The sequence below is a fragment of the Sander lucioperca genome, chromosome 11 (genome assembly GCF_008315115.2).
Source record: "Sander lucioperca isolate FBNREF2018 chromosome 11, SLUC_FBN_1.2, whole genome shotgun sequence".
NCBI lineage: Eukaryota > Metazoa > Chordata > Actinopteri > Perciformes > Percidae > Sander > Sander lucioperca.
In genome coordinates, this window is record NC_050183.1 from 5,687,117 (window position 1) to 5,712,030 (window position 24,914).

Below are 24,914 nucleotides of genomic sequence, written 5' to 3' on the forward strand. Positions count from 1 at the left end.
CCCATTGGTAGCGGCCCCATGAAGTGCCCCTTCTTTTGAATTAAAGGGACAGAGATCTAGAGATCAACATAGGCCTACCATTTTCCATTGTCCCAACTTGGATGTTAGAGGAGTTAAGGGTAGATATGCACCTTTTAGAAAGTAAAAGTAAAGTAGTAGTAAAGTAAAAGTAAAAAACAGAAAATTATAGATAGGATTCGGGTTAAGACATATTTAGAAGAACATTATTATATACTTTGTTAAAATATATCTGATGCTTCAAAAAAATACAGTAAAGTAGGAGTAGCTTTCAATATCCCAGCTTTGAATGTTATGTCAAATAAAAGAACAAGTAATAATTTATCAGTGTGGGGGAAATGTTGGCTATTCTTTTAGCCCTTGAGTGGGTAGAATACAATAAACCAAGCAAAGTGTTAATAGGATCAGATTCAAGCAGTGCACTAACCAGTTTCAAAAACATGCAAGACACATTATGTTAGTAATAGCTGTTTACCTGTTTGTAGGATAAACGAAGCAGGAGAATAGCGTAATTTATCTGGATTCCAGCCCATATAGGAGTGGACGAAAATGAACTGGTTGACAAATTAAATATGGAAGTAAACTATAGTAAGGATGAAATGAAAGTATATCAAAGCAGAAATGAAAAAGAAGTAGCAGAAGGATTAGAACAGGGAAGCTAAAGCTAGAATGTTCTACAGTATTCAAAAGAAGGTAGGAGAGATAAAAAAGAAGAGAACATAATTTCGAAAATGAGATTTGGACATACTGGACTAAATAGTACGCTTAAAATAATTGGGAAACATGAAACTGGTATATGTGAGCACTGTAATAGTCTAGAAACAGTAGAGTATGTAATTATAAAAAAAATTTAAAATATTAAAATAATATTAAATTAATAATGAATATAAAAAATTGTACCAGCAGGAAAGGATAATTATGAAAAATGTATAGATTTAATATTAAAGAAGTATTGCAACTGAATTCAGGGTATGTGGGGTATAGAGCAATATTTATATTTTTGGAAAAAACTGGGCTTATTAGAAGAATATAAGGTTTATTTTAATATATATACAGTATATTTTTATTTTTTAGTAGTAGTAGTAGTAGTAGTAGTAGTAGTAGTAGTAGTAGTTGTGATTGTAGGCTATTCTGATCCACACTCCATTTCAGAAGGTGGCAGTAATGCACACCAAAAGTTGTTTGACAACATGTAAAAAAACATCACAAGAAGAAAATCAACACATACTGACCACCATAATTTCAACTCACAATAATAGTGGAATTCAAACAATGCCTTAGGTATTATTAATGCATAGGCTACTAATTACCAGACATGAGAGACTCGAGTCACATGACTTGACTCGAGTTAGCTTCGAGTCGCAAATTTTAGGAGTTGAGACTTGCTTGATAAACATTCATAAAAGACTCGACTTGACTTTGACTTGATATTCATGACTTGAGACTTGACTTAGACTTGAGTCAAATGACTTGAAATGACTTGATTTTCTGTTTAATAAATAAATATATATATATATATATATATATATATATATATATATATATATATATATATATATATATTCCCCTCTGATATTGAGGAGGAGTTAACTTTACGATTTTAGTGCTATTGCACTCGCGGGAACCCGTTGATATGATGACGCGGCACGCGGCGGCAGACCTGCAGTAAACGAGACTGGCTACGGCTAGTAACTTAATGTCATGGATCCCTCTGCACCGAAAATAATAAAGTTTGGCTATAAGGACGACGTCAACCACCACCACGTCGAATTTCATCAGACACTTTAAATCGGGAGAGATTCGGGTTTCAGTCCCCATATTCAGCTGAACCACTATTTGGACGTTTGTGATGGACAGAACTCCCTTCAGTTTTGGGCCATGAATAAGCACACCCTCTCCTCTTTGTTCAAGGTGGCGGTAAGAGTGAATAAAACTAGGCACACACATACATATTACACACAACACAAACTGCTCTCTCTCTCTCTCTCTCTCACACACACACACACACACACACACACACACACACACACACACACACACACACACACACGCACACACACACACACACACATACACACCCAACACACTCTGCACTCACACACACATGCACACATTCACTCACAAATACACTGACAAATATTAACATATGCTATCCATTCCATGTGATACATACACTCAGTCAATCTCTCCAAATTGAGTAGGAAAAAATGCAAATAAAACTCCAGCAGTTCATAACCACTGTCTTTAGCTTGTTTAAAAATGGAAAGTTTTGTATGACTTGACTTGACTTGCTTGATTGTCACAAAAAATGACTTGGACTTGCTTGAGACTAGAAGGTTAAGACTTGAGACTTACTTGTGACTTGCCCATGTGTGACTTACTCCCATCTCTGCTAATTACTGTAAGATGAATAATTAAAACCAACATTGCTTCAAATATTGTGACCACTGTCGGCCATTCATTTAAACTTTGCACAATCCAATTAATTGTCATTATTTATTAGTAAACAATATATGTATTGGTGGTATTTGCCTCACATTCCTCTATTTTGCTCACATTATTCAGCTGTGGTGCACTGCCGGCCACTTATTGATGGCAGAGGGAGCGACAACAGTTAACAGTTTTGGCTGTGTGTATTGACTGTGTGTGTTCCTGTTTTTACTCACTGAGTCTCTACTGATTGCATCATCAGTAATGATGTTGAAAGACTTTGCTGCCAGGAACAGTTGACCTACTGTAACTCAAAGACACACACACATCGAAACTGCTGTGAAAGAGTGATTTTTCGTGTGTGTGTGTGTGTGTGTGTGTGTGTGTGTGTGTGTGTGTGTGTGTGTATCGTTGTGCGTCTGTGAGTTAATCAATATGAATTAATTCCAAGATTCTTCCCTAAGGACAAAGGATTAGCTAAGTTAAATTAGGAAAAAAATGAGCTGTGTAAGCTTCTGTCGAAACAGGGTGTGTGTGTGTGTGTGTGTGTGTGTGTGTGTGTGTGTGTGTGTGTGTGTGTGTGTGTGTGTGTGTGTGATTAAACAAAGTGTAACGGGTATAGGGTAAAGTGTGTCGCAAGAGAAAAGCAGGGATGTAGTTAAGAGGTTAATCCACTAAAACAAAAGTTTGTTAAATGTAAGTTAAATGAGGGGGAAATAATAATTTACTTGTCTGAAAACAGGATTTTTTTGCCTGGTGTTGGCTGTATTTGGTGGATGCATTTTGCCAATTTTCCACATTACATAGGTTTACATTTTCTTTCCACAAAGTAGAGCAGCAAAACCTCTAAAACAGCATTTGACAGAAAAAAATCTATGTTATATTAAACCTTAGAGAATAGGTTTTCATAAAACATAAAAAAGTTGATCAAGCAGGTTTTGTCTGTGCATGCGATTGTAGTCAACAAGAGATTTTAATTGCATCCAGAGTGGATAATGTGACTGGGTGATATATACTATTTAAAAGAAAAATATCAGTTTGTGATGATCATTGTTAATAGATAATAGTACAGTTATGGATTGTGGCAAGTTATACCTTTGAGTGCCCCGATTTTCCATCAAGCTGGGTCTACTTTATGTCATTAAGTGGTGTCTTCATTTCCCAGAAGGCCTTTTGAAAATAGCTAACAGACAACAGGATAGGAAAAAAGCATTTCTTACAGGCGAAAAGTGTTGAGTGAGAAGTGTTTTCCTTTCTTTGCTAATTTATTAGTCACTGTTAGAGTTAAAGAAGTTGAGTCTTGTTGAAAGTTGTGGTTCAGCACTTAGAACCCTACAAAGAAGTTGTTATCCACTTTCATAGCACCTATATTGTGTAAATCAGTGTGGTTGTCAAGGAGCATAATCAAAATACACCACCAACCATCAATGAAAAGCCACAGATATCACAGACTTCCGTTTTCTGTTATTCTTACTGCATCAGTGATTTATTAAGAGTGTGAAGAGAGAGGGGGAGAGAGAGAGAAAGAGAGAGAGAGAGAGAGAGAGAGAGAGAGATACTCTGAGCAGGTACAGACTGAGTGGACACAGTCTGCCTGGAAACCAGCTGCCACAGACAGACCTGGACACCTAGGGAGGACAGGCTGCTCGCTCTGTAGAGAAAAGAGCAGCACTTTCTACTCTAGTGTGACAAATAAAGTAGACAAATTTTCTTCCCCATATTTAAAAGTCAATGTAAAAAATTCGAGACACTTTCAGACAGTGACAAACTGAAATTTGTTTTAGATGAGAATTGAAACTGCTGCATATCACCTAATTATGTCGACTCCAGCCACAATTTAAGAGATGACCACGGAAACACCACCCAGGAGTAAACCACCACTCCTAACCAATCAGCAACAATAAAACACTTTGTGATGAATTGTAACAATGTGATAAGTTAAGTGTGTAATGATTTTGCTGTACCATTGGTGTTTATGTTATACCTAGTTTGTGTTGTGCCAGTCATTGTCAATTTCCTTTTATTTATATGTTATCTGCTTTGGCAATATAAGCAATGTCTTGTCATGCCAATAAAGCACTCTTTAAATAAATAAAATGTGTGTGTGTGTGTGAGAGAGAGAGAGAGAGAGAGAGAGAGAGAGAGAGAGAGAGAGAGAGAGATGCTGATTACGTCGGACAGTTCTAGGCACTAGGACCCAGCAGGTGCAGCACCGAGCTATTTCAGTAGTCTGCATCCAGTCCCGTCAGCAGAGCAGAGTGCTGGTCTACAGCAGCGGCAGTAGCGTCCTCTGGACTCGGGACGCGGAGTGAGCGGCAGCTCCCCATCCTGCTACCCACAACACGGCACGGGAAGGGGGGACAACCACATCTTAAACCTGACTAATGTTGCAGGATTTGACAGACCCCAAAACACACGTTCTTTTTTTTGTTTTTTAATGAGTAAAATACTTTAGATATGGCTTCATCCATGAGCGGCGCAGAGGAGGTCCGGGTGTCGCCGTTGACGCCCCTGAAGTTTGTGGGACTGGTGTGCGTCTTTCTCGCCCTGTGCCTGGATGTCGGGGCCGTGTTGAGCCCGGCGTGGGTCACGGCGGATGACCAGTACTACCTGTCCATGTGGATGTCCTGTTGGAAGCCCGTCAGCTCCGCGGAGTGGTCCTGCAACAGCACGCTGGCCACCGGTGAGACAGACGCTCATGTGCCCAGAAACACTGACTTATTGAAGCTGATGGGGTGATGCGCCACCATGTTGTTTTGGAAGTTTTAAACCAGTGGCCAGTTGTAGTTTTCGGGAGGTTTCACCCTTGAAATGGCAGATTTCGGGTTGCAGACAGACACCCATATTCATATTCAAATGACAGAGTCAGATGCACTGCACTCAGGGATAACAAAGGGTCCCCGCAGACAGTGTACTGCTGAACCAATCTGTTCTCTGAGTGAGAATTATACAACATCACCCAAGAGAGTGCTAAATGTTAATTACTTTATGATTAGCTATTGCCTGGTTAATTTAAACTCCAGAATTTTTTTTTACATTAAATAAGATAGTGAACAATGGGCTTGCACATCATGCTTTCGAAGTGGGAAATAAAAAAAATAAAAAAAAAGTGTAAAAAAAAATGTATCCTTGAGTGTCAAAGTCTGATGAATAAGACATCTTTGCTTTTTCTATCTAGGCTAGTTAACTTTTCTTCTGAAACATTTGCCCAGTGCGCCACTGAATGATGTGGGAATTTTGCCTGACCAGGAGCGGTCCAGCTGGGGTTTCATTTGGCCTTTTGTTGCTCACAAAATGAGCCTTTGTGTGGTTTCTTCACCGGCCAAGGAGCAAGGGCAACTCAGAGTAGAGAACTCCCCAGAGATCCAGATGTCTGAAGATTAGTAACCAGGGAAACAAGTGAACCACTCCAGAAATGCTGATTTTCCTCTATTAAGGACACTTCTTTATGGAGTCCCCATGAAGGTTTTTTTCTGGAAGCATTTCATATTTCCATCACAGCCGATCATTCAGGGATAAAAAGGTGGTTGAGAATTGGCCATTATATGAACAGCTTCAACAACAATCAATCATGACTTCAGGAAAGCATTTATTTATGTCTAACAAAATCTAATGCAGCCCTACAATTTGTAATATTTTTTTTATTGAGACTGATTCAACTCTGGCACATTTTTAGGCCACAGATTGTGGTATTGCTGTATTAGGTTACACTGGATTGCAAGGTGGACAAAATAACAGAAACACTTTACAGTATAATCCAGTCCAGTACAAACACCACAAACTATAGCCTAAAAATGATGAGAAAAAGTAAACGCTCAAAGCTTTTTAAAAGTATGTTCACTGCAATGCTTTTTATGGGGTTGTATTGCTTTTTCATGTTTTTTCTTGTGTCCACACTGACTTACTATAGCCTGATTAGCACTGAATATTGTCATTTATCTCAAAAGGGATTTTTATCAGCATAAAAGTTATCTAAACTCTATTCTGCAAAATGTGGGTTTACTACAGCTTCTTTCATTTCTTTGTGTGTGTGTGTGTGTGTGTGTGTGTGTGTGTGTGTGTGTGTGTGTGTGTGTGTGTGTGTGTGTGTGCGTGTGTGTGTGTGTGTGTGTGTGCGCGCGTGTGCGTGCGTGTGTGCTTTTATATTTCATTCTTTGCTGCGCCTGACCTCCTCCTGTCTGCTGAGTGGTGAATTGTGTTTTTGTTAGTCTGACAAAATGTTTTCTTTCTGTCTGAGAGATGAGTAACTGTGGGTCACGCTGGCCCCGATCCTCCTCTGTCAGCGCAGACAAAGTGCACTTTGGTGCCATATAAAGACATGCAGTCTCAGTGTCAGCTCTCAGCAGCAGCATACCACAGTAAATGCACACAGCAAACTGCCCATTTCCTCAGGCGTGTGCTTGGCTAGGCTTATTGATTTGAATCCCAGTAATCACTTTCTACCGCCCTCGCTAGCCCCCCAATATTTACTCAGAATCATGCTCTGGGCATTAAATAAATCCTGTTAAGTTTGAAACACCAGCTGGCCGCTCAGTTGTTTTGAGCTTGTTCTGCAAGGCCTTCATGTATGTATGTGCTTGTGTGTTACTGTGTGTGAATTAGAAAGCAGATGAGACTTCATTGCCTTATGAAGTGTTTAAAATATACCGACAGAAATAGTAACTCCTCTCTTTCAGTTTCTCTCTAACACATACACACTTGGGCAGAGGGTCGGAGGTCACGTATAAAAGATACAGACTCTAAAAGGGCTAGGAATGTGGAACGCTCGTGCAAGAGCAGTGTGTGGATCCCAGGTCGGTGCGAGATGAGGGGACGAATGTGGAGCCAGTGTGTGAGCGAGCCCAGAGCAGTCAGACGCAGTGATGCCAAAGTATATTAATAATGTAATATGTTATCGATCACGTTTTTGGGTGACTGTCTTGTCTTTGAGGGAGGTCAAAGCTTTTGGTTACAGAGAGCTTGTAAAGGTTCAGCATCTTGCTCATCAGGTCTTGAACCAGGGACCCCTGGTTGACGATCTTCCTGCTTCTTTAACTTCTCCATCCTGCTGCCATGAGAGAGTGAGACGGAGTGTGTGTGACAGCAAGAGAGACACTCTAGGCTCTTCTGTGACACAGATTTTCCACCATTGTCTCAGACAAAGAAACAGAATTGGGGCCCCAAAGGATTCTTTCGATTAACACTTCAGCAGCGCCTGACATGCACACATGGGACCATAATTAATGCTCAGATTGGATCTTGTGTACTGTATCTCCTTTTCCATCTGTCATCATGCAGGGCTCAGATTAATAGTTTGGCGCTTCCTGCTCGTCAAAGCCTTTAAGCACCCCGACTCTGGCTGTGTTTCTTGCACAGCGTACGGGGTCTGTTCCAAATCTGGGATGAGACGACTTTCTTCCTCCTGCTGTTTTCATGGGCGCACTGATAAGGCTTTCGCGCTGACGGCACCAAACTGACCGAGAGAAGATATCTCACCAATGATATGCTTTGACAACTACAGGTCAAGTTACTGTGGCCCTTTGCTGATAGGAAACCAGTGAGGCAGCGGCAGAGAAAGTCAAGAGGTCAGTCTCCAAGGGGGCCTCATGTTGTGCAAGCTGGAGGCTGAAGGGAGCGGGTGCTCTGCTTTTTGTGGGCTCTTTCCAACATCCTGTGGAGACAGGGCCCATTTTTAAACTCTAAATCCTGAGCCATATTTGGTCAGAAGTAGTTGATGTTTGTTCATATTTGAGCTGCTTGGCCCCTGGAATAAAGTTTCCCTCCAACAAGAGTGAGAACTGTATTTTAAGCAGCTTATGTTCCGTCACTTTCTCTCCGCTGGTGAATGTTTTAATGATTTTCTGACTCAATAGAGAGGAAACATTCTTGGCAACGCTTAATCCTTTTTATTTCCTGGACTCCATAATAGATAATACCATGTATACTTATATATATAAAAAAAAAAGACAAAACATTCTAAACTAGTATTTCAATATACATTTTTCCACCCACTGTACTATTGAATCACTTATGCAGAGCCCAATCCCCTTTATGCTTTGATGTTATTTTTTTCCACCCACTGTACTTTACGTGATTTCCTCCCTTGTAATCAAATGCCTCATCATAATATCCTCTGCCTGTTTACAAATAGACCTCCTGTTTCCACAAGTACACAGTAAAACTACGAAAGGGACCCTTAATCTCTTAAGAATAACATAGAGTGTCTCCCACCAATCCTCAATTAACGTCCCATGGCTAATTAAGTCTCTAAAAAACACGCTCTTCTGCTGAAATGTTGTTTTCTTTGCACAGAGCAAACAAAAATCTCTACTGTTTTTTCCCTTTTTTGACATACTGTACACATTCTTATTTTGTTCACCTTTTGGTTTCCACTTTGGCATTCCAACAAAGATAGGAAAGCGAGATTTAGATGGCAGTTATTTCCACTTGAGTGTTTTTTGGAGTAAATCTGAATGAAATGCTGAGAATGTTGCTGAGCTGGCATCAGCCAAGAGGGAGGGATACTCATTATGTGAATCACCTCACTGAAGCCAATGTGCAGCATCAGGATCCGTTACTGAACGCGCTGAAATCCGTGCGTAGCCATGCGTTTGTGCATTTGTTTGTTTCTTGTCAGCCAGAAACTGCAGTGCTCAGTTCAAGGTTTCACTGCATGGTTCTCATTCTTCTTCTTTTTCTTCTGCCACTAGCTACGGATCCCCAGTGGCTGAAATCAAAACATTATGAGCCATCAGCAGCTTTTCAGAATACACTAGGAGTTGTCTCAGCCTCCGAACCACAAATAGTTTGTATTTACACTGTGGTAATTCACCACAAATGTTAGTGGATGGATTCATTTTTCTCTTGTGTGAGATTGAGCATGGCAGTGTTACTGTGGCTCACCAATATGGCCTGGGAACTGCTCTGTCTTTTTATTCCTCCTGTCAACAGTGCAGACACGGCTCTCCAGAGTAACCTCGTTTTAGCTACCTATGTCACTCTTTATCTCAGTGTGATTTCATGCCTTTCCTCCCTCCTCTCTGTCCCTGTGTGTTTGTCTCAGACTGGCAGATTGCCACACTGGCCTTGCTGTTGGGGGGGGCGGCCCTCACCCTGCTCTCCTTCCTTGTGGCGCTGATCTCCCTGTGCTCCGGCTCCAGGAGGCGCTGCTACAAGCCGGTGGCTGTTATGCTGTTCTCTGCAGGTATGTAAAGAGATTCTGTAGCAAAAACAAAACAAAAAGGAAGAGCTGAAGGACAGTCCAAAAATACAAAACAATGACTGTCCAGCTTCCAAAATGATCTACATCCATTATAGCAGTCAGGGGAAAGATCCAAGGCACTTACATCTAAAACAATTTGAATATACGATTTTGGTGGCCATCAGAGTGCTTTGTTCCAGTTTTTGTAAGATGGTCAGTCATTGCTTTAAATCTCTATGTATTTACCATACTTACATTGACTTAAGTACTTTTTCTCTTTCCTGTTTTCCTCTCCAGTGGTGCTCCAGGTGTGCAGCTTGGTCCTGTTCCCCATCAAGTTCATAGAGACAGTCAGTCTGAGGGTGTACCATGAGTTTAACTGGGGCTACGGCGTGGCCTGGGGATCCACCATCTTCTCTTTTGGAGGAGCCATCCTCTATTGCCTCAACCCCAAGAACTATGAAGACTACTACTAAAATGATGTGACACAAGAGGAGAAATTGAGACTCTGTTTCACCCCGTGTCCTCTCCTGTAATAGGAACTTTCTGTCTTTTACACAGTTCACAATCACAGATTAAAAAAACAGGAAATACAAACGCTTATTGTTAGTTTCAGGACTGGAAATGAGCTATTCCATTTGATACTGTGAACTTGTTGTCTCAAAGACTATCCTCATTCATTGGACCAAAGCCCTGTGCTCTCTGAGAAGGTTTGGCCGCAAACCCGGCTGTGAAAAAGAAATCCAACCCAGCCAGTTTAATTTGAATTTGATAATGTCAGCAATCAGATAACTCTGCGTCCCCTTTAAGTGGAACTCCAGTAGATCTGGGCAGCAAATCTGGAGGGAACAGATGGGTTCACTGACCCCATACCAGGACAATTCAGTGGAATAATCAACAAATCAGAGCAAAGAATGAGGTAAACTCGGGCCTATTAGGGGAGTAACGGACCCAGGGAGGAAAATATCCTATTAAAGTAATATCATGAGGATGACAAAGTGAGGAAGACAGGGCACACCTAAGGAAATGCTACATTTCCCCAGAGATACTGTACACTACAACAGGAACTTGGCTTAGCCTTCTTCCTCCAGTAGAGTGTAATAGATACATACTGATTATAAACAGAAGCTACCTAAGACAGTAAAAACATTCCACAGCCACCTTCCAAATTATCACATACTGGTGAGAGGGACATTTACTGGTTAATAAATAGCACAGTCACATGTAAACAGTAGAAAAACCTTTGGCTGCTAATGTAAACCTGCAACATAACCCAAGTTATACCTGCTTTTTGATAATAATAAAAAATGGTTGTAGTATATGTAAGTATGCACAATAAGCCTAATAAAGTAGTATTCATTACAAGAAGACTAGTGGGAAAGAAGATGGCAAATGACCATGTCTGAGTGTGTTCGCATGTCTGCATGATCATACCACCCAGCATGTGCTCACACACCTCCCCATGTGATGCCTCCTTATCTTCTTACCCTGTAGGGAATGCTCTCAGTGGAGTAAGCACCCTTAAGAATACACATTTCAGATAGGGAGAGGCTGTAGCATAAAAATTATTGTAGTTATTGAAAAAGTCTGTATACATAGTTTTTGCATCTAAATTAAGGTCCATGATGAAGTACTTTAGGAGATGCTAGAAAATGTGCTGTGCATGAGTAATGTTATGACTATTGGCAGAACATGGAAAGTTTCTAACCTGAAGGACAGTGGGATCACGAGAGGTAAGACTTGTGGCAGCAGAAGACCTACAATGGTAATAACTTCTCTTCTTCTGAAACCTCATTTCACATGGTTAAAAACTACTCCAACTTCCTCTTGCAACATTAATGAGTGTGTGCATGCCACTACATTTTGCTGCTGTATTTCTGATTCCCCCTGGTTTGATTACTTGCATAATAAACATGTACTGGAACAAAAAAAAAAAAATGTATGGTTGGTTCATGTGGGAAAAAGGAGCATCTGTGAATTATTAAAAAAACTATGCAGACATGCCAGCTGTGTGTGGCAAAGTCACATAGAATCAGCTCCTTTATTAACTACAGCAAGTTGAGGCATTTGCACAGGAAATTAACATCTTCTGAACACATAATACACGGTGGCACAATATGCATAAAAGTACCAGGAATATACTCCTATGCAAATGTCTTTAGTGTTCATCTTTCAGTGAAATTAGCTCTAATACAGAGCCTAATACAGTGTACAGTCTACATTTCGCATTAGTCAGAATGTATATACCATTGCTTTCATTGTTCCACTGTCAAGAGAGGGAGTTACAGGTCCTAGATTAAAGTGGAAGTGCCTCCATTTTGAGTTCAGGAATGGGAGCGGTTGTGTAAACTGGGCAGTCACTGTTTCTGCGTGGAATGTTCTCTAGGTAAACCGTAGCTCCTCGTCCTCCTCAATTGCTTCAACCTTTCTGAAGCTGCGGCCCACCAACTGCCAGAGTCGCAGTGTGTCATGTCACTCCCTCTTTTATACTTTTGCCATGAGAAGAGTCTCCAACTGTCCTGAATAAGAATCATCCTCCTCCAATTTAAAAAGAGTCAAAGTGCACAGGAGTAGTAGATGGGAGCAGGACAAGTGGGCAGAGAGGGATAGTGGCTCTTCCTCAGCAGGTAAGAGGAGCTTATATATTGATCGACAGAGGAAGACCTCTAGACAGATTCTGCAGATTTTGGAGGAGTGTGGCTTATACTATCCAAGGATTGGCATGGGATAGGGCAGGGGTGGGCAATACAGCACAGCGCTAAGCTCAGGTGTAGCGCGGCATCTCGCACTGTTCACAGCGATTGAGTGCAGGGTGGTTGAGGAAGGTGCAGCTTTCACAGTTCCACTGGGCACCTTCAAAGTCCTCGTCCCTCTGGGGCCCCGGCACTGGCTTGGGGACCTGCTCCACTTCTAACAAAAACAGAGGAGAGACGCAGCACATGAAAAAGGTTGTTAATTCACGCGAGTCACTCAACACACGTGCGAGACATGCATTCAAGCATCAACCATTCAGTATAAACGTTGATAGACATAGGCATTCACTAAATAACAAGGTTTCACATCTAGTTTTCATGTGAACACATTTGTTGAGACTGACATTCACCAAAATCAAATAAGACAAAATACTGTATGCAGGATGCAAACTCATCAGGGATGAAAAAGGTGACAAGGATGCAAACCCCCCTTGAATTGAAACTCTTGGCAACAGTATGAACATATGATTCTACCCTGTAGAACATCGATTATCTATTTTTCCTCTCTTCTTTACATATCCTCATAAAAATGTCTCATGACTCACTTTTATGTTCTGAAAACTGCGCTGAAAAATTCTTGCCTTTCTTTCCAGGTTTGGGTGGCACAACTGGACCGGGCTGAATGTTGTCATAAAAGTTGTTCATTGCATTTGGATCAAACTTCCCTGTGGAGGAAAGCAGAAACCAGATACAGACATTTGTTTAGAAGTGTCCATCCCAACCAGAGGTCCAATCAGTCCGATCAGTTTCCAGCTATTCTCTTTGAGCCTCTTGACTTGACTGCCGTGTTCAGACCGACATATGCTTTATAGCATCTTCATTCATTGCAAAGCACAGGACCCAAGAATGCAGGGTCAACAGGCAAAAAAGTTGGATTTGCCTCAATTTCGGCTGCAATATAATAAAACATCATCTGGCTACACATTACTTGTGCCAATCAAATACATGCAAGTGCACACACATTCCTGTTAGACTCATTTGTAACTTGAACAGCGTAATGCTATTGTTTACTTCAGGATCTTCAAGACGGAGATTGGTAAAATAACTGTTGCTGTATTAACTTTCTGGAGTTGTAAAATCCTGTACCATAGTATTATTAACCGCTGTGCAGTGTTTTGGCATCCAAAAAGCTTTGAATTCATGGATCCATTACTCAAACTGACCATGTTGGATTGTATTTAATCATCTCACTGGCACCAGAAGCAACACGCTCCAACCAACCCAGCCCTTTGTGTTTTGTTAATACAGCGCTTAAGTTGGTCTGAACTGGCTACTAGGGAAATCACCAATGCTGCAATAAGTAAGCCCATTCAAGCACTATTAACACATATAAAAGGATTTTGCCAGGAGATGATGCCTTGATTTTGTTCTGGCATGTCTTCACTTGGACACGAGAAATTTCTAAAGTTAACTGCAACTTGAATCTGAAGCTCACTCTTTCTTGTGTGTTTACAAAGTCAATGGGATGCTTTTTCCAAATCAGAGTTACGACACAATAATCAACATGGGATTTCATTGTCTGCTTAGATGCATAGTTGTATCAGCACCAAAAAGAAATAAAGTCCTAACACAGCTACAAGCTTACAGTCAGATGTTTAACTTGATTTTCTGATTTATTTTTGCAACTGGATGGAATTTCTCTAGCTCAATAAGCTGCTTTGTGAAGCTGGGCTCCAAGAGGCACGCACAGATCACGCACACAAATTACTGTTTTACAGTGGCTGTTTGTCACAACAATGACCATAATTAACACCATTTTTCAGAGGGCTATGTCAACATCTGGCCATTCGACTTTTCTCTAAAACTGTGAATTTTGGCTATTGAAGAAATTGGTCACAGCCCCAAATATCAAATAACAGTAGTCCCCAAAAATTAAAAAAAAGGCAACAAAGTAAAAAAAAAAAAAAAGTGTATTTAGATAACAGGAACAGTGATAAATAGATACGTAACATTTACATTGAAACTTTAACTTCACACTTTAACATTGAAAAAAAAATGCAATGCACTCAAGAAGCATAAGTTTAAACCTAGGGGCTGACCAGAAAATACAATTATTTTGCAGCAGCTTTTTTTGCTGAAAGTTCCGATTTCTTCAATGACAGAGTAGGCCATCCTCAAAAGTGTGAGAGGGGCACTGGTGAGTGAAGTCAGCGTTCAAAGGCTCAGAGGAGAGACATGTATGTATGTATGTATGTATGTATGTATGTATGTGTATATATATATATATATATATATATATATATATAAATAAAACAACTACTGCCTGGGTGCTTCACCATTTGCAGCTTTATGGAAGAGTTGCAAAGAGAACGCCAGTGTTAAAAACAACTTGCATACATGCAGGGTCCAGAATTAGCACCCGCCACTCGCCAAATGCGAGTAGAAATCTACAGTATGTTGGCGAATAAAATAAATGAGGTCAGCCGCCATTGGCGGGTTGCTGATATAAGACTTCACTACAAACGGTCATCACTACAACACATTAGTTGATTGACCACGTTTTGTTTTGCATCGACTCTTCACACTGGTGGCGACATGCAACGTATGGCTGTCAATTATTGTATCACAATGCTTTGACCCTCGCTGTCCACCGTTGCTACGCTTACTTTATCAAGCCAGGTACCACACAGGAGAATTTTGCGCTAACCGCAAAGAGTCTGCAAGTATGTGGCCGTACATTGCCGGAGTAGACCAACCTAAAAGGAAAAATGAAGAGCACAGTGGAAGTACGGTTAAAATAAAATTTACAGAGAAGTGGCGCTTCACAGTTAAGGGGGTGAGGAGAGATTGGCTTTTTATGACAGCAACGCCAATATATTGAGCTGCAGCATTCGCTGCAGGTACTCGACAAATAGAACCTGCTCTTTTGTTTGTGTTGATTTTTATCATATGCATGGCTGGTTGAAAAATATTTGGGCCGGTAAATTTTTTCAGTTTACCAACCACTGGCAGATAGACCAAAAAGCCAATTTTGGAGCTTGCATACATGACATATCGGCCAAAAGGCATTTGGAAGACTGAAACAAAGTGGAAGAACGCTCCACTAATTTTCTAGGAAGACCACAATCCAAATGTTCAGTGGCACTGGGCTGACTGCAAGTAAACTGGTCACACTCATGAGCCTGCTGCCAGTTAGACTGTTTCAGCTTCCAAAAACACCACTCCTGGTAAATATATAAAGCACTGCAACTAATTTCCTTACACTGTGATTCGGGGCATATTAAGGCAATGCTGTTATTAATTACGTAATCAACAAGGATCACGTACCAGCCAAACACTGTGTGCATGGGCCCAATGAGGGTCAAACTTGGATCGGCCCGTGTCCTGTCATGGACCAGCCAGTCATTTTAGAGCGCTGCATCTGTATGCAGTGTGATGGAGCCTCATCCATCACTTTGGACCCAACTCTTGTCTGCTTCTGGGCTTGGCTCTTTCAAGATCAATGCTTTCAAATAAATCAGAGACACACTTCAAAGGTTTACGTGTAGGAATGTGCATTTGTATGTATGTATGTATGTATGTATGTGTGTATGTGTGTGTGTGTGTGTGTGTGTGTGTGTGTGTGTGTGTGTGTGTGTGTGTGTGTGTGTGTGTGTGTGTGTGTGTGTACCTCTAGACTGCAGTAGATCTGTCTCCTTCAGGGTACAGTCGATATCAATCTGAAGCTGTCTGTTCAGACTCCGCAATCGGGTCATCTCTTCAGGCTGCAGCCGCCGCAAACACACAACCCAGTTAGAGTAGACAAAAATAAACCCCAAACCCCAAATATTCTCCATCCCTCCGTTTAAACTTTGTCGCTGTTTTAAACTTCACTCTGTATGATACAATAGAGCAATTATTTCTTAGTTTTGCATTTTGGCTGCACCTGGAATACTAAGTGGAATAAAGTTTGATTGTTTTTAAGATCAATTTGATTATTTTTCTGCCTTTTGAAAAGCACACATGACTAAGTCCAAAGCCTGCTTCAAACCCAGAGTCAGTCAGGAGCAATGTAGCTGCTATAGCCTACAGAGCTTTCATGACTATGGGATTAAAACATTCCAGATGCGGAACTTGTGAAATAATCATTTAACAGCATTTTGTTGTACTTTACCTTTTGTGAGCATGTGAAAAAGTATTCAAATTAGTCCTTACTCTGGGTATAAGACTGGAGGAGTTGACTCGTCGAAAGCGTCTTTGAAGGGCGTCATATTCCATATTGTTGACATCGGCCTTCAGGTTCTCTAGTTTCTGCTTCTCCAGTAGCAGCTCCTTCATTAGACGCTCCATCCTGGCCCGCTGGTGGAGCAGGAGAGCTGGAGGGAAACACACCAAAAACAAAATGCTTGAAATTCAAGAATGAAAAATTTAATTTTATAGAAAACCTTTTCTCACTTTAGTTCCCTACTCTATACCAATATACAAGCCCAACGCTGACATTGGATATTTTATATTTTATTTCGTCATGTAAATACTCAAGTGCCTTGATTGTGATTGTTGATTGTTTATTTTATGTCTTGTTGATTGTTTATTGTTATATCATGTTAAATTGTTGATTGTTCATTTTTATGTCATGTTAAATTGTTGATTGTTTATTCTATGTCTTTTCTATTTATAGAAAACTTTTTTTTTTTTTAAATTGCATTTTGCACCGTGGGTCCGAGAGGACTGAAATTTCATTTGTGCCGTATGTCATGCATGTATAGCACATCTGACAATAAAGCTGACTTGACATTAAAAGGTAATAAAACACTGACATACAACAAACTACAAAATGTATGTCTGGGAAGAAAGTTTCCAATATGATAGCAAACTATGTCAACAAGATCGCCACTAAACACTGCAAATTGAAGCTCATTCATCACGTAATAAACACTTCTTTATCATAATTTTAAAAAATATTTCAATTTTAAACGTAAAGTGTGAGGATTACTGGCAATTACGGTAGGATTGGTCCACATCTTAACCACCAATACACAAAATAGTCATCAAATTCTAAGATGATATGCATCTATAAACTTTGCTCAACAACAGTTTCATGCACACCAGCAGAAAGTCTTCTAAGATGAAGTCAGCTATTCTCAGGCTAAAGGCTTTGGTCTCGTCTTTATTTTAGACAACACAGCCCCAAACACACATCCAATGTCAACTCCAACTGGAAAACAGTATTGACAAAAAGTCAAAACTGCAGAGCAATAGAAAAAAACAAGAATCGCCTACCTTGTGTATAGGCATAGTCATCAGACCCTGAGCTTGAACGTCGGGGCATATGCTGAAACTGACTGACAATGTTCCCTGGCAGAGCGGAGATGGGCAGGATGGGTGCAGGGGCAGCGTTGTGCTCCCCTTGGTCTACTATGTTGAGAAGAGACTCTGCCTCGGCAACAGGAGGTGAGCTGAGTGGCCTCTGGGGCTGGCCTCCTGGGGACACTTTGATTTTAAAGGTGTATGCTGACTGGCCCGGTTGAGGAGAGGAGGCAGGACGAGGTCTTGCAGGGCCCGGATGCTGCAGATACATCCCAGGGTGGAAGGATGCCGGGCCTGAAGGTCCAGTCATAGTGATACCCCTCGAGGGGGAGCTGGGCGAGGGGCTGGTGGCCATGTAAATTGCTCCCTGAGGATGTGGGGTGTGCACAGGTGAGTTGCTGCGAGGTCGTGGACCCTCCAGGGTAATCTCTATCTGATTCTTGAGGGAGCTTTTTGTGTGGTAGGGCCTGTAAACAGCTGGCTGTGCCTGGGGCTGTTGCTGGTGATGGTAGGGCATGCTGGGAAGGGTTGGGGAGCTAATAGGGAGAAAGACATATTGCTGGTGCTGGGGTTGTGGCTGGGGCTGTGGCTGGGGCTGAACCTGATGCTGCGGGGAGCTGTAAGGTGAGCCGTATGTGGGAGTACTGTAGGGGGACTGCTGATGCTGATACACAGGCGCCCCTGAAGAGGACCAGGGTGCTGGCTGTGGGCTCTGGGAAGGTGAGGGTCTAATATACAGGGTGGTGTTGGTGTTTGCGTAGTGCCCTGGGGGGATCTGCAGAGCCTGTGGGACATTAGGTATACTTTGCTGCGGAAGTGTGACTGTTATGGGGTTCATAGAGTAACGTGGGACAGGGGCGTATGTGGGAGACATGCCCTGCATTGTGGGTGGAGGAGTGGGAGTGCTAGCCGAGCGGCTCTGTTCATTCATGAAGAAAGGATTATAACCCGGGGAGGGGGCCATGGTGGCAGGGGCTGACAGTGGCTCAGGGTAGCTGGGCCGCTGGGGTTCGATGTGACTGTCACTGGTGCTGTGTACAAGGGAGCGTCCTCCTACTGCTGCTCCTCCATTTGCCTTGCTTGCCTCTGAGCCTGGGTATCCCAGGCTAATGTGTAGCATGTGGTTTCGATTTAATCGCCCCTCCTCTGGACTGTGATGGAACTCCCCATACAGGTATCTATTACTCTCCTGAGCCAGCAGGCGGCAGCAAAGATCCAGGTTATTGTTGTTCTGAGACAGCAAAGGAGAACAGTGTCAGTCATGCAGTGTGGATCAGTCATAAGGTATAATACTACCAGTTGGTAATCGGGTAGTGCAAACATAGAGAGATATCCTAAAACAAAACAACCTTCTACCCAAGTGTACATTGCACAACATTCTCCAACAGCTTTTCTGAACATATACAGGAATACTAAATGAGCTGTGTAAGCTTCCGTCAGAACAGGGTGTGTGTGTGTGTGTGTGTGTGTGTGTGTGTGTGTGTGTGTGTGTGTGTGTGTGTGTGTGTGTGTACCTGCAGAAGGCACTGTGACACTACCCCCTCTGGGATCTCTGGGAAGAGCTGTTTGAGGTCCTGCAGGATGTGGTAGTCAGGCTGAGACCCTCCCTGCGCCATCCTGAGCCAACACAGAGAGTCAACGAGCCCAAAGCTGCGAAAGCTGAAATAATCGATCCCGTCTCATCCCCTGAAGATGCAGAGATGACAGACAAAACTGAAGACAAAACTCAAATGCCATGGGAATGTTCGCAATAATCCTATTAGCACTGTTGGCCTGCTAAATTTCTGCCACACACCCAATGTGTCAGCAGTAATCGAACACATCAATTAACAATCAACATTTGTAGGGAATGTCAACCTAAATTTTCAAAGAGATGTGTCCAAGAAAGAGAGGAGGAACAGCCGGAACATAACACACGAGCAAAGAAAAAACAAGCCAACGTCACTGGTATTCATTCGCATTAGCACAGGCGTGCTAGCAAGGTGCCTCTCAGTCTGTTGTTGTTTGTTTAGCCATACTGTTGCACCAAGCAACGACGACATACCATTGCTAGCCAGCCGGCTAGTTCTCAGCATGTTAGCCTCTGTACATCACTCAAATAAACAACCACACCGGTGTGCTGTGTGGCTACGACAGGAAACAGCATTACCATTCCTAGGAGATTGTCCGATGTTACCTGTAACGTTACCCAATTTAGCAACACAACACCCTAAACAAGTTACCTGTTTAAACAAGATTAACTTAAGTCGTCAACTGCCTGCCAGCTAACTTAGCTAATGCTAAGCTTAGCTTGGTCCTGTTGGCTGGTCAGCTGTCACAAGCCTGGGTGTTGATGGATTAGCTAGCTAGCCATGCTAAAGTCAGCGAGCGTTAGCCACTAACAGCTCTATAAAACTTACCATATGTTAGGAGTCTCCCTCATGTCTCGGACCATAGCTGAGTCCCGAGGAGAGCTGATATTTCCGAAATGGTACGCTGAGGTTCGTCAATGATTTGTTTTGACTAAATAACTTATTGTTTCGCATTCCAGCATTGGGCCCCTGCCGCTGAATTGCATACGAACAAGCTGTCTATCGCGATAATGTCAGATTTTCCCGGACCAGGAAGTTGTTCAAATTGGCTGGATCGACGCTGTTAGTGCGCATGTCTGCATGCCGTGCCACTCTGATGATCATCTGGCAGAATTTTATTCAGTTTTTACCTAATACATCTATGGTTTTTACTCATTTCTATTTAAATAAGCAACAAATGTCTCCTAGAAAAATAACTTGGTCCCTGTAAATACAGAGTGATTAAACATGATGTAACATTCTATAATTTAAATATCAGGACATCAAAAATGACATTAAACATAAATGAAAAACTACTACTAGGCTACTTAAGTAAAAGTATGTTGATTCTGTGGATCCGAGACGGTTTCTAAATATTGCATTTATTTTAGGAGGATTTTCTCAACACATAAAGGAACACTTCATCCTTCAGGTTATCACAAACATTCAAAATCAACAAACGTAAAGACATGGTTTTCACTAGAACAGGAAGGGGGATGAAAAACAGTCATCTGAAAAGTAGGCTTAAGCTGTCAGACAAACCTAGTGGAGTAAAAAGTACAACATTGCCCTCTAAAATATAGTGGTGTAAAAATATAAATTTGCAAAAAAAATAGAAATAGGCTACTCACATTTTAGCCTACTCAAGTTTGTGCTGAATACAGTACTTGAGTAAATGTACTTAGTTACTTTCCACCACTGCTCAGCTCAAAACACATTCAACATTAAATCTATGGGGCTACTATAAACACTATTTAGTTGAAATAAGACAAATAACTAAATTCTTTCATTTCGATTTCCCTTTATTTAACCAGGTGAAATTATCGTTGAGATTAAAATCTGTTTTTCAAGAGAGACCTGACAGCATACAAATATTGTTACAGCAATGAACACAATTCAAATAACATGAACAGGCTAAAAGACAACTATCACATGTTATAGAAGTATATAAACAATATCCAGTTAAAATGCATAAACAGGTATGAGTTTCCAAAACTATCTAAAATAATGTAAAAAACAAACAAACAATAAATTAAGAAGCAAATCTATTGACAAAGAAGGCTATTTTCTACTCCCTTTAAAATTTACTGGCATTCCATAATAGTTATCAGCTCTGAGTTTTCTGCACATTGTTCTGGATTGTTATGGAGAAGGATGAGCTCTCAATGTAATAATCCTACCTGAAGGTCCATCCACCTCTTGCTGTGTGTGCCTCCAATAATATCATGAGTCATATTTAGCATGCATGTGTGTGTCTACAGCCTGCATGAGAAGAGATCAGTCTCCTGATCTAAAGTCGTTTTGCATGACTTGATAACTGGTTCTGGCACGCTGATATGAACTGACAATTACACTGTATGTGTCAAAATGTACAGAAAGGCTTTGTATGATGGAAAAAGTAGCCATGATGCTCAATATCTATTTATATGCTTATGAAGTTAATTTTTCAGTTGTTCAGTCTACTTTGGTCTAGTGTGGTGGTCTGATCTGTGTGTTTTCACCAGGGGGCAGTGAGAGATCCATGAATTTGGCACAAGCACACCCACTTCAGTGACAACAACAGGCAGGAACTTTGGATGGATTTCTCTAAAGGAACATGTACATTGTGGTTAATTGGTTTAACAACTGAGGGAAAACACATCTTCCCTCATGATTGCTGCAGATTAAGTCAAAAACAGTAATACGAGCATGTGACCAACTGTTGAGTGATGCACAATTATATAGTAATCTTTGATAATGCAGTGGTTGGGGTTGTTAAAGGATTGTGGTCAGTCATGGATAGCACCAGTCTCTCCATAGGCTTGTCTACAAGCCAGTAATGCAGAGTTATGTCTTGCTTATGTCAATGCCTGTTAGCTGAGAGGGCTGACATCAGGTTTGTGAATATTCACAGAGGAAGGACACAAGACATTTTCAGAATACACTAGAAATTATTATTTTCATGTAGTGTATTTTAGCCAAATGTTTAAAATCATATTCATAAAGGTTTGTTATTTTCGGTATGATATTGAATTAAATTACTTTTACTGTACTGTCTGTTACTGTAATGTATTTTTGGGAAAAAAAAAACATTTTCTCTCACTTAAAAAGGTGTGCCTTCAAAGCAGCTTGGTAAGAGTGGGGTCTACTCTGTCTACCGTTGACACCTGTATTGTGGTGGGGTTGCTTTTTCTCTTTATAACAGCTAAGCATTTAGCAGTCACAGCTGGAAAAGTATGACATGTAGTTACTGCACGTGTAGTTCAAGAGAGAAACAGCTCCAATATATTCTGATGTTGGAGATACAGAGGCTGCTAAGGTAAAACAAATGTTACATACTGTAGTTTGCTTGTCCTCTATGTATTCAAGAGAATAACAGCACAACATATGTGGTTTCTAGATTGAAAGGCCTGGCCAGTAATTTTAGCAGCACTGTTGTAACCTCAGTTAACCCTGTATAACTGGGCAGCTGCAGGGCAAAAGACAGGGACATCATAGGGTTAGAGTTCATCACCTAAGGTGTCTGGTCAGTCTAGTCTGGTTAACGCATGCAAACCCTCAGCAAGAACACAACAGAGAGTCCTGACACACTGAATCTCACAATAAGAGGACAAAGTAAAGACATTATCGATCTAAATTGAGTGCCTGAGGAATGTGTTAATGAGAAATAGTTTTTATGGCAGTGGCATTAGGATGTTATGGTGGGCAGGAAGCTGTATTGTGATACTGATATTTAAATTATGTTTGTGACATGGTTTATTCAATGAATGTTTGTTGAAAATGTGTGCAGTGTGATCAGTGTATAAACGTGGAGGGGGAGCCATATGTTCACAGAATAAAATGTTAAGTCTTTGCTGAACTTTTTTTGGTAATGTGGTCTGATATTTACTATGGACTAATACTGTTTTAGTAGAGGCGTGGACAACTGGCATTGGTGTGTCTATCCACCAGCACAGTTTTGATCTGCTGAGCCAGTCCACTGGAGCATCAGCATGCATGGGTGTGTGGGCTGTACCACCACAAACATATTCATAGGGGTGTCAGTGCTGAGCTGCAACAGCTGAGGCCAAGTCTGACTCAGGTTAGCTGTCCATACAGTGTTGATAAGTTTCCACAACTGTGGTGCTATTTAAAGCAGTCCCCTTGTTGTCCCTGATGCCCTGAGAGTTCACAGAACAGACCCCCACCCAATTTATGCCTTAATCTGAGCAGGAAGTGAGTAAATGACGGGGTGAAAAGAGCCTCTCTAAAACACTGACAAGTCTGTAAGGTGCAGATAGGCAACTTAATTTCTTGTTATACATATGACTTTAAAAGGCTAGATTTATGTTTGCTCAAGAAATCACTAAAACAATCCAGATCTATGCATGTCAAATACAACGACATAAAGTGGAAGTTCCATGCTAGCTTCCAGGAAGTACTCTGAGCTTGAAGTACATTGGCTGGCAGTCTTACATTACAACCAGTCTTTTTTTTTTACACGTTTGTTGAATTGTGTGCACCAGTAGGTTTTACTTTTTGCAATAAAGGACCTTCCAGTAGTCTTAATGTTCTTTCATCAAAGGAATTTCATCAATGGCTCTAAAGTAGTGGTTTTATGTTATCATTATCAAGTGAATCATGTAATACACTGTGCCAAACCAGGTTTTCGGTATATTACAAATGATTATGTAGGCAGTACTGAAAAGTATCTGACAGTAGATCAATAACCTCAAAAACCTCTATAACATTCCTAGAATACTTGAATGGGTACTTTACTTTTCTGCCTGTGGCCTGTTTGGTCAGTGAGTCAGCAGCTGTGCGTGGAGCCATTAGAGCAGACAACATGTATCTGCTGTAGAGTTTCTATTTACATCCACCCACAGTAACAGAACCACTTTCTCATCTTAGACTCATCCATCAAAACTCTGTTGGATAGGCGTACACTGCATATTCCCTAAAATATGTGACATATAGGAATTAATGATCTCTAGATGTCACCATATTGAAAACATTTTTTGGGCAACTCTTAGCATGACGATATGCGTTCCAACCGTCATTGCATAGCAGAGTGACAGCAATACCTAGGTTAGGCGGGGGAAACAACCCTCTTAACTGATAAGTCGGGAATCTTGGCTCTAATAGGCCAACAAGCAGATACGGATAATGTCTGGTTGTAGTCCTCCCAAACAGACATGAGTGTCCAGTTTCTCTTGTACCAGACAATTCAGCTATTCTTATTTTGGTAGTCCATTTTTGAAAGAATGTGTAAGATAAAAAAAAGAAACATGGATTATGCAAACACAATTAACCAGACGAAATTAGCTGTAACAATAATATAAAAAACAGGAATATGTTGCATGATGCAAGCCTGACAAATAGGTTAGGGTAAAAACAACAGATAAACGAATTAGACACTTGTTTCTGCATACAATTACTGCCCTAAATTAGAGCATACACATCAATTAATCCTCTAACAACTAAACAACAAGCATAGCCTATTATTTTACAGGAATTACACAGTGATACTGAAGTAAGTATTATGGTCACTTTAAACTCCCTGATAGCTACAGCCATAGACTATTCATAATTGCAGACACACTATCAGCCTCTGCATTATGGCTATCATGGAGATATTAAAGTCATATCAGAGAATATACGAATATCACCTCATTAGTCAATAACCTGATATTAAAATACACAGTTAAATCATTGCAAATTAACCATTAAAACACAACAATATTGTAGGCCCTTATTATCCTTACAAAATTTGATTTGTAAGGACAATTATTAACAGTA

The 24,914-nt window shown here is 41.0% G+C and overlaps 2 protein-coding genes across 7 annotated transcripts; one reads left to right on the top strand and one right to left on the bottom strand.

Moving 5' to 3' along the window:
• Positions 1-4,696: 4,696 nt before the first annotated feature.
• On the top strand, positions 4,697-11,425 carry tmem47 (transmembrane protein 47). Its single transcript, XM_031307002.1, has 3 exons — positions 4,697-5,131; positions 9,491-9,631; positions 9,926-11,425. Exons 1-3 carry the CDS (start codon positions 4,906-4,908, stop codon positions 10,102-10,104), a joined length of 546 nt encoding a protein of 181 aa, XP_031162862.1. The 5' UTR covers positions 4,697-4,905; the 3' UTR covers positions 10,105-11,425.
• A 225-nt stretch (positions 11,426-11,650) lies between these two features.
• Positions 11,651-20,239, bottom strand: tab3 (TGF-beta activated kinase 1 (MAP3K7) binding protein 3). 6 transcript variants are annotated; one of them, XR_004898697.1, is made up of 8 exons: positions 20,007-20,239; positions 19,122-19,293; positions 17,581-18,838; positions 16,516-16,676; positions 15,992-16,085; positions 14,988-15,077; positions 12,963-13,046; positions 11,651-12,538 (listed from the first exon to the last, which is right to left on the bottom strand). XR_004898697.1 is itself a non-coding variant. In XM_031306997.2 (7 exons), the coding sequence occupies exons 2-7, from the start codon at positions 19,221-19,223 to the stop codon at positions 12,393-12,395; spliced, it is 1,845 nt and encodes a 614-aa protein (XP_031162857.1). In that variant the 5' UTR covers positions 19,224-19,293; positions 20,007-20,239; the 3' UTR covers positions 11,651-12,392. The 6 variants fall into 6 exon arrangements, 5 of the variants coding, with proteins under 5 accessions (XP_031162857.1, XP_031162856.1, XP_035862751.1 ...); XM_031306997.2 differs by lacking the exon at positions 14,988-15,077; XM_031306996.2 differs by lacking the exon at positions 14,988-15,077 and having other exon boundaries at positions 12,927-13,046.
• Positions 20,240-24,914: the final 4,675 nt, after the last annotated feature.

Coding starts and splice junctions, on each gene's coding strand:
- tmem47 (XM_031307002.1), top strand. CDS start 4,906: ATGGCTTCATCCATGAGCGGCGCAGAGGAGGTCCGGGTGTCGCCGTTG. Junction 5,132..9,490: donor CAACAGCACGCTGGCCACCG/GTGAGACAGACG, acceptor TGTTTGTCTCAG/ACTGGCAGATTGCCACACTG. Junction 9,632..9,925: donor TGTTATGCTGTTCTCTGCAG/GTATGTAAAGAG, acceptor TTTCCTCTCCAG/TGGTGCTCCAGGTGTGCAGC.
- tab3 (XM_031306996.2), bottom strand. CDS start 19,223: ATGGCGCAGGGAGGGTCTCAGCCTGACTACCACATCCTGCAGGACCTC. Junction 16,086..16,515: donor CCTCCAGTCTTATACCCAGA/GTAAGGACTAAT, acceptor CGGCGGCTGCAG/CCTGAAGAGATGACCCGATT. Junction 13,047..15,991: donor AGATCTACTGCAGTCTAGAG/GTACACACACAC, acceptor TTTCCTCCACAG/GGAAGTTTGATCCAAATGCA.